Source organism: Phalaenopsis equestris, unplaced genomic scaffold, assembly GCF_001263595.1.
Source record: "Phalaenopsis equestris unplaced genomic scaffold, ASM126359v1 Scaffold000888, whole genome shotgun sequence".
Classification (NCBI taxonomy): Eukaryota; Viridiplantae; Streptophyta; class Magnoliopsida; order Asparagales; family Orchidaceae; genus Phalaenopsis; species Phalaenopsis equestris.
This window is the reverse complement of record NW_018165328.1, coordinates 397,811-414,173: the sequence shown is the minus strand read 5'-3', so window position 1 is coordinate 414,173 and position 16,363 is coordinate 397,811. Positions and strand designations below refer to the sequence as shown.

The window sequence follows — 16,363 nt, the reverse complement described above, 5'->3', positions numbered from 1 at the left end:
CATGAATGATAATAATATTATGTTTTGTTGCATATTTTTATTCTAGTTACGCTTAGGATAGGAAACGAAACTAAAGCTGTGTTCTGCACCTCTGAAGTAATCATTTAGAGGTGGTTTGAATAGGATCTATATGATCTTGTCGAGCTTTTATTATCTTTAGGAATCCACGAAGAACATGATATGAACCGGAGGTGCGTGGATCAAACACTATAATAGAAATAAATAACTTAATATAATATTTTTATCATAATTAAGAAGGAAGCGTAATGGACCCTCTTGCTTAACATAATTTACAAACAGATTGAGGAAGAAGCTCTTTTTTTAAAAAAAAAATGAATTCTAAAAGAAAAAATTAATGAATATAGAAACAAAATTAATAAATATACCGAGAAGTTTAGAAAAAATAAAAGTAAATGTTAATGAATATAATCTTCAAACAAGTGACGAAAAATCTCGAAATAAAATGTTATCAGAGCCATTGTAAGCCAACAAATATCTGATTGTTTATATCTTTAAAATAATTTATTTTTTTTAAGATATGATCTTGTAATTCTATGGTTCTTTTATTTATAATTAATCCTAAAAATTTTATAGTATTCGTGATAAAAACTGTTTTTTTCTTACTTAATGTTATTCCATATTTTTTAGCTTTCTGAGATGAGAGAGTAAAATGCTTTAAGTGTTGAGTAATGTTTTCACTAAATAGTAATATATCGTCTACATAAATTAAACAGAAATGAGAAAATTCAAAGATGATGTTATCCATTATTCTTTGAAATATTTGTGGGGCATTTTTAAGAATGAATGACATAACATTCCATTGATAGTGACCATGCTGAGTACTAAATGCGGTAAATTTCTTTATTATTTTGATGCATCATCATTTGACAAAAACTAGATCTCTACAGAAGAAATTTGAAAACATAACCTTCGCTTGAATTTCCTATACATACAAAAAATCCGAATATTGATAAAATTTAATTGATCAATTTTATTTTATCGTGTTTTGTAGGACTTTAGTAAATTGAGTTTGGCTTTGCTGATCCTTTAGTTCAGTCTGATTTTTATATATATTTTTTTCAAATAAAAGTGAATAAAAAAGGAGCCTTTCTATGTCTCGTTACCGAGGACTATTAACCCAATCTAAGATGGATTCTAAATGGATCAATCTTTTTGATTTTCAATGGAGACTTGAAACCGATAGACCTAAGAAAGGCAGAGGTAGACCTAGGAAGACTTGGGCTTATTGTATTAAAAATGATATTAACTTACTAGAACTACATAAAAATATGACACTAAATAGGACGCAATGGAGAAAAAGGATTCATGTAGCCGACCCCGCGTAGTGGGATTAAGGTTTTGTTGTTGGTTGTTGGTATCATTTGCCAAAAACTAGATTTGCAATCAAATTTTGAAAACCATTTGGCCTTTTTAGTATGATTTATTAGTACTTCTTTATTGGGTAAGAGGTATCCATCAAACTTTGTATTTTCATTGAGCTTTTAATAATTTATTAACATTCAAGCTTTTCCTCTGAGTTGTTCAACATGATTTCTAAACAAAAAGACAGGACTACTATGAGGACTTTTGCTTGGTTCTATTAATTTCATTTTTAGTAGTTCTTGTATTTGAATTTAAAATTCATTTTTATCTTCTGTAGTGTATTTTATTGGTCTTACACGAATAATGAGATTGTGATTAATTGGTTCTATGATTGCTATAGGTTCATCTTTTCCCCAGAATTCTAGAGGCCAAAATCTTCTTCCAAACAGTTAACGAATTAACACCAAAGTGGTGCGCAGAGGTTTGTTTAAACTCAACTCGTGTAAGAAGAGGGTTGCACCGGCCACATCTTAACATCGATTTCAAGGAAATTACAACTTGTTATTGCTGAAAAAGACCAAAACTTGCTTAAATGGCTCTAAATAGTAAGTTAAATGAAAAACCATTGTACTTTAAAGCCATTTGTTAAAAAAAATGTTATCATCCTGTGGTAAGAAGAAAAGAATCCCCCAATGAAACATACATCAGGAAAGATGAGGGATTAAGAATGCTAACTTAAAATAATCCACTCCACAAAAACATATAATTCTCACATAGAAGAGGTATTAATAGAACCATGAAGAAGATAATTTTAGTAGCCAAATATTTTGACAGGTAGAGGTAACTGCAAAGTCATGAATACTCCATGAACCTAACAGATAAGCAAGTGGTTATAAAAACGCATTCATAGTTCATGCCATTGATCGTGAATCAAGCCTTTTCTCTATTGTCAGCACGACAAGAGCACATAAGATTTACCAATCCTAGCTGATTAAAAATATCAAAAGGATATAAAGAAATATTTCAAGAACAAAAAAAAAAAAAAAAAAAACAAATACAGGATTAGAGACATGTGATACCATGAGCTTCTTCATATATCATTCCACCTTGACAAGCATGATGCATAAATTAAATACTAGAATAACAAATAATCACAAGCTACTTTATCTTTCTTTTCCTGACAACAAAATCATCTTTAAATATGCAAAGCTCAAAAGTGTTGCAGGGCAGAGAATAATATTGCTCATATAATGAAGATAAGGGGCAACCATAAAAATACAACGAATTTAAAAAAAATTACTCAGAGAAACTCCCTCATGACCTTTTAAAGATCATTGCAGGACCATCATTAGCATTATATCAAACTTAAAAAAAATTAAAAGTAACCAAAAGAAAATCCATAGATGAAACAAATCAAGAGGAGGGGAAAAGAATCTCACTTTCCAATGCTTGGATGAAGGAGGGGAAGAAAGATTTGGCTAGGGTTTCGGTGCAAAGGGCGAAGCGAGCTGAGCGGCTGTTCGACGCGATGAGAGGAGGAGCTTGTGGGAGAGCGGAGCGGAAGGGGGTTCCGAAGAGGAGGGTTCGAAGGCTTCGGTGCAGAGGAGGCAGGAGACGAGGGAGGGCTTCGGTGCAGGGAGGAGGCGAAGAGGAGGTGTGCGGCTTCGATCGAATGAGGAAGAGCAGCAAGGGTTTCGGTCGAGTGGAGAGCAGACGGGTTTTGGTCGTGGGATTTTTTTTTTCTTTCAGTCGTGAGAGGAAAACGAGTCCAATGAGCCCTTGGGGAGCCGACCGAAGCTTGTATATCCCGAGAATTAAAAAAAAAACGGTCTGCTATTTTGGGAATTAGATGATTTCCATGCTTGGAGGAGTTTTGTTTGGCAAATCATAACTCCTGATTAAACTATTAAAGTTGAATTGGGCGTTTAATTTTGTAATACAAAATTTTAAATTTGAAATCATTTAGCGCGTGTTCAGCCCGTTTCTAGCCCGAATTGAACCAGAATTGCACCTGGGCTGAGCTTAGACTCGCCTCCTTTAATTAAATTTTTACACGCATCAATTTTCGTGTCGTTTGATCCCGTGCGGGACCATAACAATATGAGTGTCCTTCCTAGCTAAAGTTGATGTTCCGGACGTGTCCGCGTGGTCTGTTTCATTATACGGGGTCATCCAGATTAGTTCGTCGACAGTCAGACAAAAAATACAACAAATTTGATTTTCTTTGAACTTTGGGTTGTGGCAGTTCATTTTAAAAATGATTTTGGTGGTATAAAGTATGTAAGCCTTAGCAACGTGAATTGTGATGTTTTCGCGCGGTGTATGTAAATGTATGTGTGAATGTCGAAATGGGTATTCCTAAGGCTGTCTGATCTTATGAGAACCCATTTTTGAGCCCTCTACATGTTAGTCTTTAGCCCTTGCAACTAAGAGTTGAGTGCTTGGGACTACTCATGCGAGGTCCACAAAAATGTGGGTCAAGAAGTGGTTCAAAGTTCTATGTGAGGTGGATTCCGTTACTAGTCCGCTAGGATGGTCAATAAGAAACTCTTAAAGCTAGATCCTAGGTTCTAGGAGGAAAATGCCAAGACCTCACCGAAAATGAGGTCAACAAGGTACAGCTCAACCCTCTAACTCTCTCCACTAGCACAAAATAATTATCTATTAGTTAAAGAGCTAAATGTTGTTTGTCACATCTCTTAATCCCAAAAAGAATCTATGGTACTTTTCTTTTGCATTATGAATCATTTTAATTTTATTCCTCGAAAATGTGCTAATTTCTATTATGTATTGCATCAGGTCTATTGACTTGCACTAATTTCATAAAACTCCATGCATATACTTGCACTAATAAGATCTTCTTTTTAATCAATTACATTAATCTTACTTTGTTATCCTTATTTAACTATCATTACTGTTTGGCATCTCTAATTTAATATTTAATACTACTTTACAACTAAATTCGAATTTTCTTAATTCCTTTTTCTTAAAATGTTTAAAGATTTTAAAATTACTTCAAACCTTAAGATTGAATAAAATGGTAATTTTTTTAGTTAATTTCCAAACCTTAAAATCTTCTCCCTCTTTCCAAATTTTTTATTTTCTTTGTTTTATTTTTCTTTGCATCTAAAAGTTCCGTCAAAATTGACTTCTAAATCAAAGAACAACCTTAGGTTTTATTGATTTATAACTGAAATTTTAGGTCAACCCTTACGTTTTTGGAATAAAAATAATGGTAGTGAATAATTCTAATCTTGACCACGTCACTAAGCTCATTGTTGACCATTTGCTCTCTCTGTCTTGATGTCACTTATTCTTTTTCTTTCAATCTCCCTTTTTTTCACCCCTTTTCTCTTGATCTTTTTTTTACTGTCTATTGCTCACTATTGGTCTTCCTCTTATTGTCGCTAGTTCTCTTTCTTGCATCTTGCTCTCTTTTTGCTTTTCTTCGTCGCTTTCTAACCTTTCCTATCTATCTCGTTGCTCCTTTTACCAAGAGCTGGCTTATCGATTCATTCTAATCATTGTTGCCCTGTTCACTATTTTTCTTAGGAATACCTAAATACATACCACTCAATTTTTATGTATTTACATATCTAACACCTAAACTTCAATTTTTACATACATGGCACCTTACTTATGCTAGAAAAGATGTATTTCACTTTTTAAAAGTTAGAATAATGGGATTTTCGATGTGATATGAAATATTCGTGTGGTATAAATGTAAAAATGTAAAACCTAGGTTATAAATATGTAAATATATAGGAATTGTGTGGTTTGCATGTGAATGCCACATTTTTTTAATATATAAATTTTTTTATAAAAGCCTAAAATATTGCATGAGAGAACCTAAAAGAAAGCCTAACTCATACAAAACAACACACAAAACTCAAATAAAATAAATATACATAAAGAAAAAAAATCAAAAGCCACAAAAGGGCATAAAAGTGCTAGGTGCGTCTCACTTCAATTCTCCTGCCTCTAGTTTCCGGAAGTGAGCCGGCTAACAAATTAGTAAGGTGAGTATCATTTCCCGTAGTAATCAAAGTATCATCCATCAGATTCCTGAGCTCAAGTAGATTTTCATTTTTCTTCTTCCTCCTGGATGTGAAACCCTGCCATTTCTCATCCGATGATTGACTCATTTTATTAGTAGATTCCAAAGGTGGTCGGACAGTTGTAGGTCGTTGCACATCATGATCCCCATGAGCCTGAGTAATACCAACATCTTTCTGGACCTGATGAGACAGTAGTGATAGTAGAAATATTTCCACCTGTATTATCGGTAATAGGTTCTAAGACAGATGGGGTCTGGAGAATCTCTCTTTCCCCCACGATAGGAGGTTCCAAAGATGGGGGAGCTACAAGTGGGGACTGAATGGTTGACATATTGCCTGCAGGGAAAGTGATGTCTTCTGAGGTATCTTTCTGATGATCAATAGTGTGAAAAACTTGGAGCTGATCCGGAGGAGGTGGAATCACAGCAGAGCAGTTTACTTTTTTAGTCTAAGGTGGGGGTGTAGATGATGACATTGAGAATTGAAGTGTCCGAACATACGACAGTTCGAACAATACGGCGGAAAAGGCTCAGTCTCTACCTTCTACCAATATCCTTGGTGTTGTGTGCCCAACTAGATTTTCTCGGAAGCGGGTGTAGTGATGTCTCTTTCAATAAGTATTCTGACTTTAGATGAACAAGAAAGATTAAAAGTAGGAATGTCCGTCTTGAGTGACTTTCCATAAGCTAAGGCAATAGAGTACAATACTTTTTGAGAAAAATAATGAGATTTCAGACCAGGGAGACGAATCCAAACCGGAATGATTGGTGGTTTCGTCTGTGGGTCGAAATTCGCAAACCATTTTAGAATCTTCATCGCTCTGTTATCAATCCATATTATCCTTTTAGCAAATAAGCACAAGTAATCGATCTTCATTAATAATTTGAATAAGAATGTGCCTCCCATCTAGTAGTCTAATTTTTCACTCTTCAACAAAGTGCATAAGTTTAAATTTTTTGCAAATAAACTCCATTTTGGGATGACCATATAGAAATTTTCCAACCAAATTCAGACGACAAGAGGAAGTAAGTTGAATACCTTCAGCTTCTGTAAAAAGATGACAGACTTCCCATTCTTCATTCTAGGTTTTCTGATGTCCTCCGCCAACTCTAGCGAAGGAGGTAAAAACTAAATATGGCGATTTAGGTGTGTCTGAGGCGTGGACACCCACAAGGGCAGCTGCATACGATCTGTCTGAAGCCATCAAAAACTTTGAAAGAAAGAAGGAGGACGCTGTGAGCGCAAAGAAGCCGCAGAGGAGTCATATTTTTTTAATATAATCCTTCTTTGGGAAGATGTATTGTTAAACTGGATTTACTAATTTAACCTTGACATGAAGTGCATTGGCTCAGACCGCCATTATCCTTAGTCAACAATGTTGGCTCCTTTCAACTTATGTTTGTGATAATCTAAGTATTGATTATATTCTTTTGCTTATGGGGTTCACAAAATTGATCCCTAAAGTTGGGATAAGGCTAAATAGGATAATGATGCCAATAATCATCTATTAATAAATTAAATTTTGCTATTAACAGCCAGTATTATGTTTTTCTTTAAAGTTATCCTTGATCTCTGTATGGTGAATAATGTTCTTTTAGCTATATATTATGATAAGTTTTTGAATTTTCAAATGTTTAGAAGTTCTAGTTAATATTAGTCTGTTTTTTTTTTTTCATGGAAGCCGAAGAAGAAAGAAAAAAATATGAGAATCCTTTCAATCCGACCCAATAAAGGGGGCAATTATATTAAACTTTTTTCCTCATTTTATCACGTCTTTGTACCATGATAGAGTTTCATTCTTTTAGCATAAAAAATCCAAAGGAATCTGTTGCCCTCATAACTGTTTTTCTTAGACCTTTATATGTATGCCGTGATGAGAAACATCACTTCCAGGGATTAACTTGAAACTATTTTATTTACAGATTTCAAGGTCCTCGGCGAGATATTCTGAGATTTGGAAGTTTGGGAATTGCCATGTCATGTCTACTTTTTGCTCTCTCAAACTTGAAGGTACTAAAATGGTGATGCTTTTTATGGACAACATAAAAGATTTTTCATTTAATTAGATCTCATTCTGTCTCCATTTCAATTTTTATAGAAAAGAAATAAGTAGGTTGATTATTTAGTTGAAAGCCTAGAAGTGTTCCAAATCACTTAGTGCCTTGGCCTACTAGCAAGTCTCAGCCACAGTCTCAGGCCACTCCTGATAAGTAGTGCTGATTTGCATGTCTCTTGCTGATTGCATATTTCTTTCTTATATCCAAACAGAAAATTAGCTTATCTCTTCGTATTCTTTGCTTTTACAGTTTCTTTTATTGTCACTACATACCCTCTATCTTTTGACAACAGCTTTCGCCATGTTCTACAACTCAATCTTACTGTTGCAAAGGCCCTATCATTTCTGTTCACTTGTTTTTTGTTAACCCATCCTGAAATTCCAAAGCCCAGTTTCACGGTTGTCCTTGGAAAAGCCACCTCAACAAGGTAGGCATATTCTTAATTTTTTTTTGTGCTGATTCTACAATTCTCATGATGTCTAGAGAAAATATTATTTAATACATATAATTCCTTTGAGATTTTCTTCCTTGTACCTTTATCAACTTATGAGTAAACAGAGCCATTGGTACTAAACCACTGGTGTTGGGCAATAACTACTGTAGATATGGGTTAATATGCTAATTGGATGCATTTACGGTAAGAAGATCTCTGATAAATCCAACCAATTCTTGACTTCTGAAGTTGATTAATGATTCGAGAAACATTATGATGGCATTTAAGATGTTTACATATGGTTGTCAATGAAATTGTTACCAACTAGTTTATTGGTTTTGTTTAGTGTTAGTTTATCATTAGTTAGTTTATCATTAGTTATACTTAAGTTAATTGTTAGCTATTTATGTTCCCTTTATCATTTATTACTACATTTGCATTTATGTATTCATTAATTATTGTTTCATAAATTGATCTAAGTCCTATTCTTATACTTGTGTAATAGATTTATGCAATTTAGATGGCCTTGGACGAAATCTTTTGAATTCTAGTTCTATGAATATTTCAGCCTCCTGATGGACGTTTGGATATTTTAGTTGTGGATTTAGTTCCTTGCCTTGAGCCTAGCAAAAGCTGTCCAGTCCCTTTATTCTTCCAGGGACACATGAACAGTAACTGTTTGCCCATCTATTAAAAAAAATTCATTTCAAATCGTCTACACAAATTTTCCATGAAAATCTCAGCCACATCTATTTAATTTCAATCCTTATATTTTAATTAATTTTAATTTTAAGTTTAATTTCTGATTCAAAGAGGCATTTAAATAATTAAAAAGTTTACCTTGAGTCGAAATTCATAAAATTCCTAATACATTCCATACAGTATCCAATTGTTCTGCTTTTCTGAATCTCATTATTTTCCTTCAACAAAATAGTAATAAACCTTCAAAATTTAGTTCTTTTTTATTCCTATTCTAATCAATCTTTTTCTCAGCAACAACCTGTAACCAAATTTCTTCAGTCTCTATGTTATCTCGTGAATCTCTCCCTTTTTAAATTCGGAACCCACATTTCACCATTTGTTATCCCATTGAAAAACAAATCCTTTGGGTAAATAAATCTCAACTTGAGCTAATCACCCGACCCATTTCAATTATCTGTTCAATAAGCACAAGAAAAATAGTTTCATTTTGATTATATCTCCAAACAAGAAGATTCATTTGAGACCAGTCTTTCCTTGTTCATGAAGAGTACTTCTAGAATCGAATATCTAGAGTTAATTGAGAATATTATCTACGATTCATGATTGGAGCCTTATGCTATTGCAGTATTGTTTCTTTTTTTCTCTCACCTCATGATGGTTTTTATATTCATCTTTACTTGTTGGGATGAATTCTACTTCATCTTTTATCAAGATGGATTTTTGTTTTGTTTCTCCTTCTTTAAAATAGATTTAGACAATGTGCTTTTTTTTAACTTGTATTTCAAGTAGTTGAGGATGTTGAACTTATCGATTGATATTCTTTGTTGCTTTTACCATGGGGTAGAACTATTTCTTCCATGGTCTTATGATTTATTGGGAACTGGTCTCCTATACGGTGGATTTTGTTAACTAGAAAATGCATCATAAAATCAACTTTTTTTCTTTTAACTTTTAAACTCTGTAGTATGGACTTCTTTTCAAACAAGTGGATTGCAAAGCATCTTTTTTTTGTAGTCATTGTGCCATTGGCTTTGTTGATGTGTGAAGTTTTATGTTAGTTTATTTGCTGTTGAATTTAAGTTAATTATTAGTGGCTTTCTCATTTTCATGATTCATTTGGTACTTATTCGTCTAAGGTAGTTTTGGCATTTGAAATAAGCCTTACTATTATAAATCTTTTGAGTTTAGCTCTTGAAAATAAGGTTTGATGGATGTTTTTTCATTTATGTGCTTTAGGAATTCAATAGCTTTTCTTGAGGATTCAATAATCCGATGATTCTAAGATTTTGCCTCAACCTGTGATTGGTTGTCATGCATCCTACTAATCCTAGCATGTTAAACTTGAAGATATCATTTTGATTAGGAATTCTAGAAATATTGCATCTTGAATTTGTGATGTGTATCCCTTATTTAATTGCTTATTGCTAGAGTGATATTTTGTTTGATCTTGCAGTCCCTCGTAGCATAAGTAAATAATTTAAAACGTGAAGTGCTAATTTTAACACATATTTTCACATTTTCCTTTTTATATTCTAAAATTAACTTGCCTTTGCAGGCCATGCAGTATGCATCTTTGAACGGAGTACTTAATCTGTTTTCATGGGGCAGAAAACCAGTATTTGGACAGAATGGAGGTAGTTTGCGCATGTGTTGCATGATATAATTAACTTCGTTACTCAATATTCATCTCTGTATTAGTGTTTATGCATTTTTCTTCACGGAGTTAACGTTCTATATTCTGTATTACTACCTAATTTTTATTTTGTTATATTTCAAAATGCTTCTAATATGTAACATATCATTTTAATCTCTATTAATCTCCCCAATTTACCAGAAGTTTCATGATTAAAATTTTGATAATCTACTTCAAATTTTTTCTACTGTATGCTCTAAAGCGTTGTTGCAACAGCCTTTGTTCAAGAAAAAAAAATGGAAATACTGTTCCTTTTTATGATCATATTTGTTTCATATTTTTTTTTTCATACAATGCCAATTAATTGTCTTTTTTAAATGTTTTATATTTGATTGGAGAGCCCCGGTCATCTAGAATTCAACATCTCAAAGGCTATATATCTGATTTAGAATCCAGGTATTTAGTATTTAAAAAATTTCATCTTCTCTATTGATAAGAAAGATGGTGCTTTCTTAACAAAATCTTATTTGTTATTTATTATGACCACTGTTTCTTTGTTTCTTTAGGGGGACTGCATCAACCATGCCTGAATTTCCAACCAAGCTTGACTGGCTGAACACAGCTCCACTTCAATTTTCCAGGGTTCATGATTTATAATGATAAATTTCTTTTCATAGCATGCTGATGTTGCTTATTCATTTTCGTTCTAATTGAATGTTTTGTGTGTTTTTTTTCACATTTTTTTTTCTTACTTCCATAAATTCTGACATTTGGAGACCATCTTGTATTTTTTTGGAAAGGTTGATATTTTGATTTTTATTTTGTCACCAGTTTCTTTGGTAAGTTGTAGAAGCATTTGGAGCATACCTTTGTCACTGAGCTCATATAAGTTGATTTTTTTAATTTTTACATTAGATCGTTGATTAATAGTTAGTTTGTTCAGTTTGGTAGTCTTATGGAATGTCCTGCATTTTCTTTTAATCAATTCAACAAGTTATCTTGTCAATGTCAGATAGGGTTTTTCTTGGCACAATGAATTTTCAATCTTGCTAGGCTCATGTTGAATGTCATGAACTGAACTAATCAGTGATACCGAAATTGGTATGAAAACAAGGTGAGGAAAAATACTACATAACCTCTTGTAGTTTTATAGAATCCTGAAATTGAAAATACAACAAACTAAAAATAAATAACAATGGGAAATACTAGGGAATAGAATGTAGGTGGTCTATTAGGGTTTCTTGTTTTTTGGGTGGCCATAGTAGGCCAACAACGAAGGGGATGTGGGAGTGATGCAGAAGGGATGGCGGAAAAGTATAGGAATGGTAAATACCACCTAGAGACCAAGATACAACTGCCCATTTGGAACTCTAGGATACAACCCGTAAAGGGAGAAGGAGATACCAACGGTTGTTCCACAGCAAATCATAGAAAAATTTGAATCCTAAATACTAACAAAAATAAATATATATTTCTAAATAATTAGTAGTCGACCCCCTCTTAAAAAATACTGGCACTCCCGAAACTAGAGGCCGTTTGGCCTACAATAACCCTGGACCTAATAGGTTGTCATCAAAGTACATAACTACGAACTTTCTTAAGTAAGTCCTAAACACCCGATTCATTAAGCTCAAGAAAATGCTAGGTGCATTTGACAGTCCAAAGGGTATAATTGTCCACTCATACAACCTATCTCTTGTCTTGAATGCAGTATTCCATTCATCCCCTGATCTCATCCTGATTTGGTGATATTCATTACACCGGTAAAGATTGGAAAAATGATAATTCCTTGCAGTTGATCTAGACAATCATCTAGGCGAGGTATATGAAATCTGTACATCATGGTGATCTTTCTGATAGCTCAGCTATCAATACACATCCTCCCCAAACCATACTTTTTAGCCACTATCAAAGCAAGAACAAAATCAGTGCTCTCCCTCACGAACCCTATAACAATAAGGTTTTGTACTTGTCGTTGCAACTCATACTCAACTGGTCTCAATCTATAAGTAAGCATGTTTGGTAACACCAATTCACGGATAAGGTCTATAGCATGCTGAATGTCTCTAAGTGGTCGTCCCTTAGGTAATTTTTCAATCATTACATCAAGGAAGCTAGCTAGTAGCGACTGTATCATCTTAGGTAATTCACTCTCCTCCTCAATCCCCTCTAGGACGACTGAGGCCTCCCGCCACTGAGGATGCCATTGTGTCCGTGCGTACAACTATGATAGTTAGTTCACTAACAATTGTGCCGACAGGATAATATTGGTCAGAGGCAAGTAGATCAGTGTTTATCTCCGTAGACAATTATAATGTTTACATTACTAATTTATGTGCCAACGGGATAATATCAGTCAGGGGCAGGTAAGGGTCTTTTCACCCTAGAAAATTGTGATGTGTAGATCGCTAAATGTTGTGCCGACGGGACCTGACTGGGTAATATCTGCCAAGGGTGTGTTAGATTTATTGATGGTGATCTTCACAGATAAATGTGTATTTAAAGTTTAAAATAAAAGTAAAGTTAAAGTAGATGCTTATAGTAGATTGAATATGTTCATTCAGAAAAATGGTTATCGATGCATGTATTAGCATATATCAGGTTACTTATAAGTATATATATCGGATTGCTTATAAAATATGAATGACCAGCATATTATGTATATATATCAGATTGCTTATAAAATATAAAAGACCAATATATTGTATGATTTCTTATAGACTCACAACATGCATATTAAATTCTTCTCCTTAGATTATTGTAGTTTAGAAGTGTGATTACTCATGGGTTATCTTTAGGTAACTCATTATGTTGTTTTAATATTATTTTTAGGTTTTAAATTTATATATAATATGAATAGAAGAGCAAATGTAGATAGAAGATCGTAACAGTAACAAGAAATGTATAATTTCTAGTTAATTTTAAGTACTTTCTTTAGTGACTCTTTCACGTATTATTTTGAATATTAAATTGTTAGTGATAAAGTTAAAACGACAGGGAATTGATTTCCATCATCCGACCGCCCGTTCCCGCCTTGGTTAACTCCAAGCCCTGTGTCGGGTTGTGATAATAGGTATGATGAATAATTGCATAACTGAGTAAATATGTATGTTAGTAGATGCATAATGATATCTCAGAATAATGTATGTTATGAAAAATCAAATAACTTATATATGAATGTTTGTATGTGCATGTTCAAAGGAGTTCACCACCTAATGGTACAAGCAGGGGACACTAGTGTACTTACACGTGTAGAGTTTTTCTGCCACCCCAAACAATTGTGAAAGTTTGTTCATTAACCGCTGTGTCAACGAGATAATATTAGTCATGGGCGAGTAGACTAGAGCTTACCTCGGTAGGCATTTGTAATTTTTACATTTCTAACCTATGTGCCAACGAAATAATATCGGTCAAGGGCCGGTAAAGACCTTTTCACCCTATACAATTGATTTATATTGATCCCTAACTGCTATGCCGACGGAAGTCGACAAGACTATCAGCCAAAGGTGTGTTAGGTTTGTTGACAGTGATCCTCATAGAGATAGATGTTTATGTAATTTATAAAATAAATTTAAAGATAAAGTAAATGCTTATAGATGATTGAGTCTTTTCATTTAGAAAAGGTCATTGGTGCATGAATTAACATATATTAGATTACTTATATAAAAATATGAATGACCAACATATTATAAGATTTCTGATAGACTCGCATGCATATTGAATTCTTTTTCTTTGATTACTGTAGTATAGAAGTGTAATTACTCCTGGATTATTTTTAGATAACTCATCATGTTGCTTTAAAATTATATTTAAATTTTAAATATTTGAACAAGATGAATAGAAGAAGGAAAAATGTATACAAGAGACATGAACAACAATCAGAAATATATAAATTTTTACTTATTATATTTTAGTGATTTCCTTAGTGCCTCTTTTATTTATTATTTGAATATTGAGTGTTAGTAATAGAAATAAAATAGCAGAGTTATACTTTTCACTGTTTGACTGTCCGTTCCAGACTTGATTAATTCCAAGCCTCGGGGCGGGTCGTGACACATGAGACGGGCTACAGAGTTCAAAATCATGCCAAATGCATTTTGTTACGGGAGCTTGTGGATTGGATCGGATCAGGAGGGCCGGACGACACTTTCATTACGTGTATTTCCCACTTAATTAGAGCATGGTCGACTATTATTTACCCTAAGTCTATAAAAATGTTGTTTTCATGTTCTTGATGAGTTTTTTTGTATGTTTCTCTTCAACAAAGCTATCGTCTTACGGTGTTCCCCTTTTAGGGTTGTATTTGAAGGCAAAAATGTACTCTAGCTGTAATTCGCTCGTGGTGATGCCCATCTCCCAAGTATTGAGTGGTGCTTGGACTGTTGTTTGATCCAACAAAGATATATATCCTCGAATTCCCATCCTCAACACCTTACCTCACTGCCGGAACCACCGGAAAACACTTATGCTGTCTTCCTGCAACTCTAGAAGCTAGCCACAACGTCCTCCTCTGGCTGCCATTTTTTCCAACCGCGGCATTTTAGCTGTCTGTCTTTGCTATCCGGCTTCCCCTCGCTGCCGGAACCTTGGGACAGCCCTCCCTTTGCTTTCCGACAATTACACGTCTTCCCACTGCTGTTCCTGTCATTCCCGCTCGCTGCCGCCACCCTGAAACTGTAGGAAATCCCTGTTTTCCTGCAATACTTAACCCTCCGGACTTGGCACTGCCCTGGAAAGTTACCCCACTGCGGCCCTCCATCATTCTAGCGCCTCAGAAGAGTCGGTTCTTATTGATTACTGGTGGTTACAACAATTTTTTGCTTGCTGCCTCTCCAGACAGCAAGCTGATGCCGCCTTGCCACTATTGCCCCACAGCCCTGCACCTTTCCGACATTGTCCACCTTTTCGACCTTGTCAACACCTTTCCAAACGTCTAACTGCCAGCACCCTCACTCGAGAGCTACCATAGTTGAGGATTTGTGTCGTGTTTATTATTATTTAAAATTTCCGGGTGTCGTACTATTGTATTTTTTCTTTTAGACGTGTTGATTGTAATCACCTATTTTGTTTCAGGAATGATAGTTTTTATTTTTTTTATTGTTGTTTGAATTAACTTCAGCATCATAAATATTAAAATAAAAACTTATTTTTATTAAACTGATCTTAAATAATTTATAATTAATTAAAATCTTAATTGTATTTATTTACTAAATATAACATCTAAATTTTGTGGAAGCTTTTGGAAGTCATCAAAACGACAGTTAAGAAAACTGTTTTTCCGCTTTCTTCTTGATGAGCATTTTATACATTAGTTTGACCAAACACTTAAAGTTTGTTTCTCTGTTCAAGGAAATAGAGAACCATACAAACCTGTGAACAGTGATACCGAAATCACTAGAGATGGAGGCATGGTATAGACCTGAAGGAAATAAAATAGTAATGTGAGAATTCCGAGATACTTTTGTAGGCATGGTATGCATTCATACAAGATGCATAAAAGTGGTTAGTTAACCTAAAGAAAAACTATATTACTGAAAGTTACAGTTGGTATTTCGTAAATGTGTAATAGGCCTTAAACCTCGTGTTCTAAATGTTTTGGGACCTTGAATATAAATGTTAAACAGCTCCTCTCAACGCAAAAACATCTGGTCTGAATTTGAATGGTAAGTCTTTTTTTTTTTTTTTTTTTTTTTTTTTCTTTTTTATATTACTCTTAGGCTGCCTTGTTTAGTGGAAAATGGAGATCCACTTCACATTGAAGTGAATGACTACTATAAATGTTTGATGGGTGGAATCTTGCAACCTTTTAGATATGTTACTATTCTAAATCAATTTCTCCTTTTGCTGCAGAATCTGAAAGGTAGGGTGGTTTTGCTGGACTTCTGGACATATTGCTGCATCAATTGCATGCATGTGTTGCCTGATTTGGAATTCTTAGAAAAGAAATATTCCGATAAGCCTGTAATGCTCTGATCATCTGAATTGTATCTTTGTTTATTAGTGGATGTTTTTTTTATTCATTCCGGTAGTTATTCAGATTTCTAAGACCATTTTGTTAGCACGAATTTTGATTTCTCTCTCTCTTTATATATATATATATATATGTATATGTATGTGTGTGTGTGTGTGTGTGTGTGTGTGTGTGTGTGTGTGTGTG

At 34.0% G+C, this 16,363-nt stretch overlaps 1 protein-coding gene across 5 annotated transcripts in view; it reads left to right on the top strand.

Annotated features, from left to right (window-relative positions):
• The window catches only part of LOC110032219 (NHL repeat-containing protein 2), a 119,131-nt gene that overhangs the window by 47,782 nt on the left and 54,986 nt on the right, over positions 1–16,363 (top strand). For all 5 annotated transcript variants that reach the window (XM_020735774.1, XM_020735773.1, XM_020735776.1 and 2 more), the window contains exons 9-13: positions 7,304–7,391; positions 10,129–10,207; positions 10,605–10,662; positions 10,773–10,848; positions 16,057–16,167. In XM_020735774.1, coding sequence (XP_020591433.1) covers positions 7,304–7,391; positions 10,129–10,207; positions 10,605–10,662; positions 10,773–10,848; positions 16,057–16,167 — 412 coding nt within the window. The remainder of the gene's footprint in view (positions 1–7,303; positions 7,392–10,128; positions 10,208–10,604; positions 10,663–10,772; positions 10,849–16,056; positions 16,168–16,363) is intronic.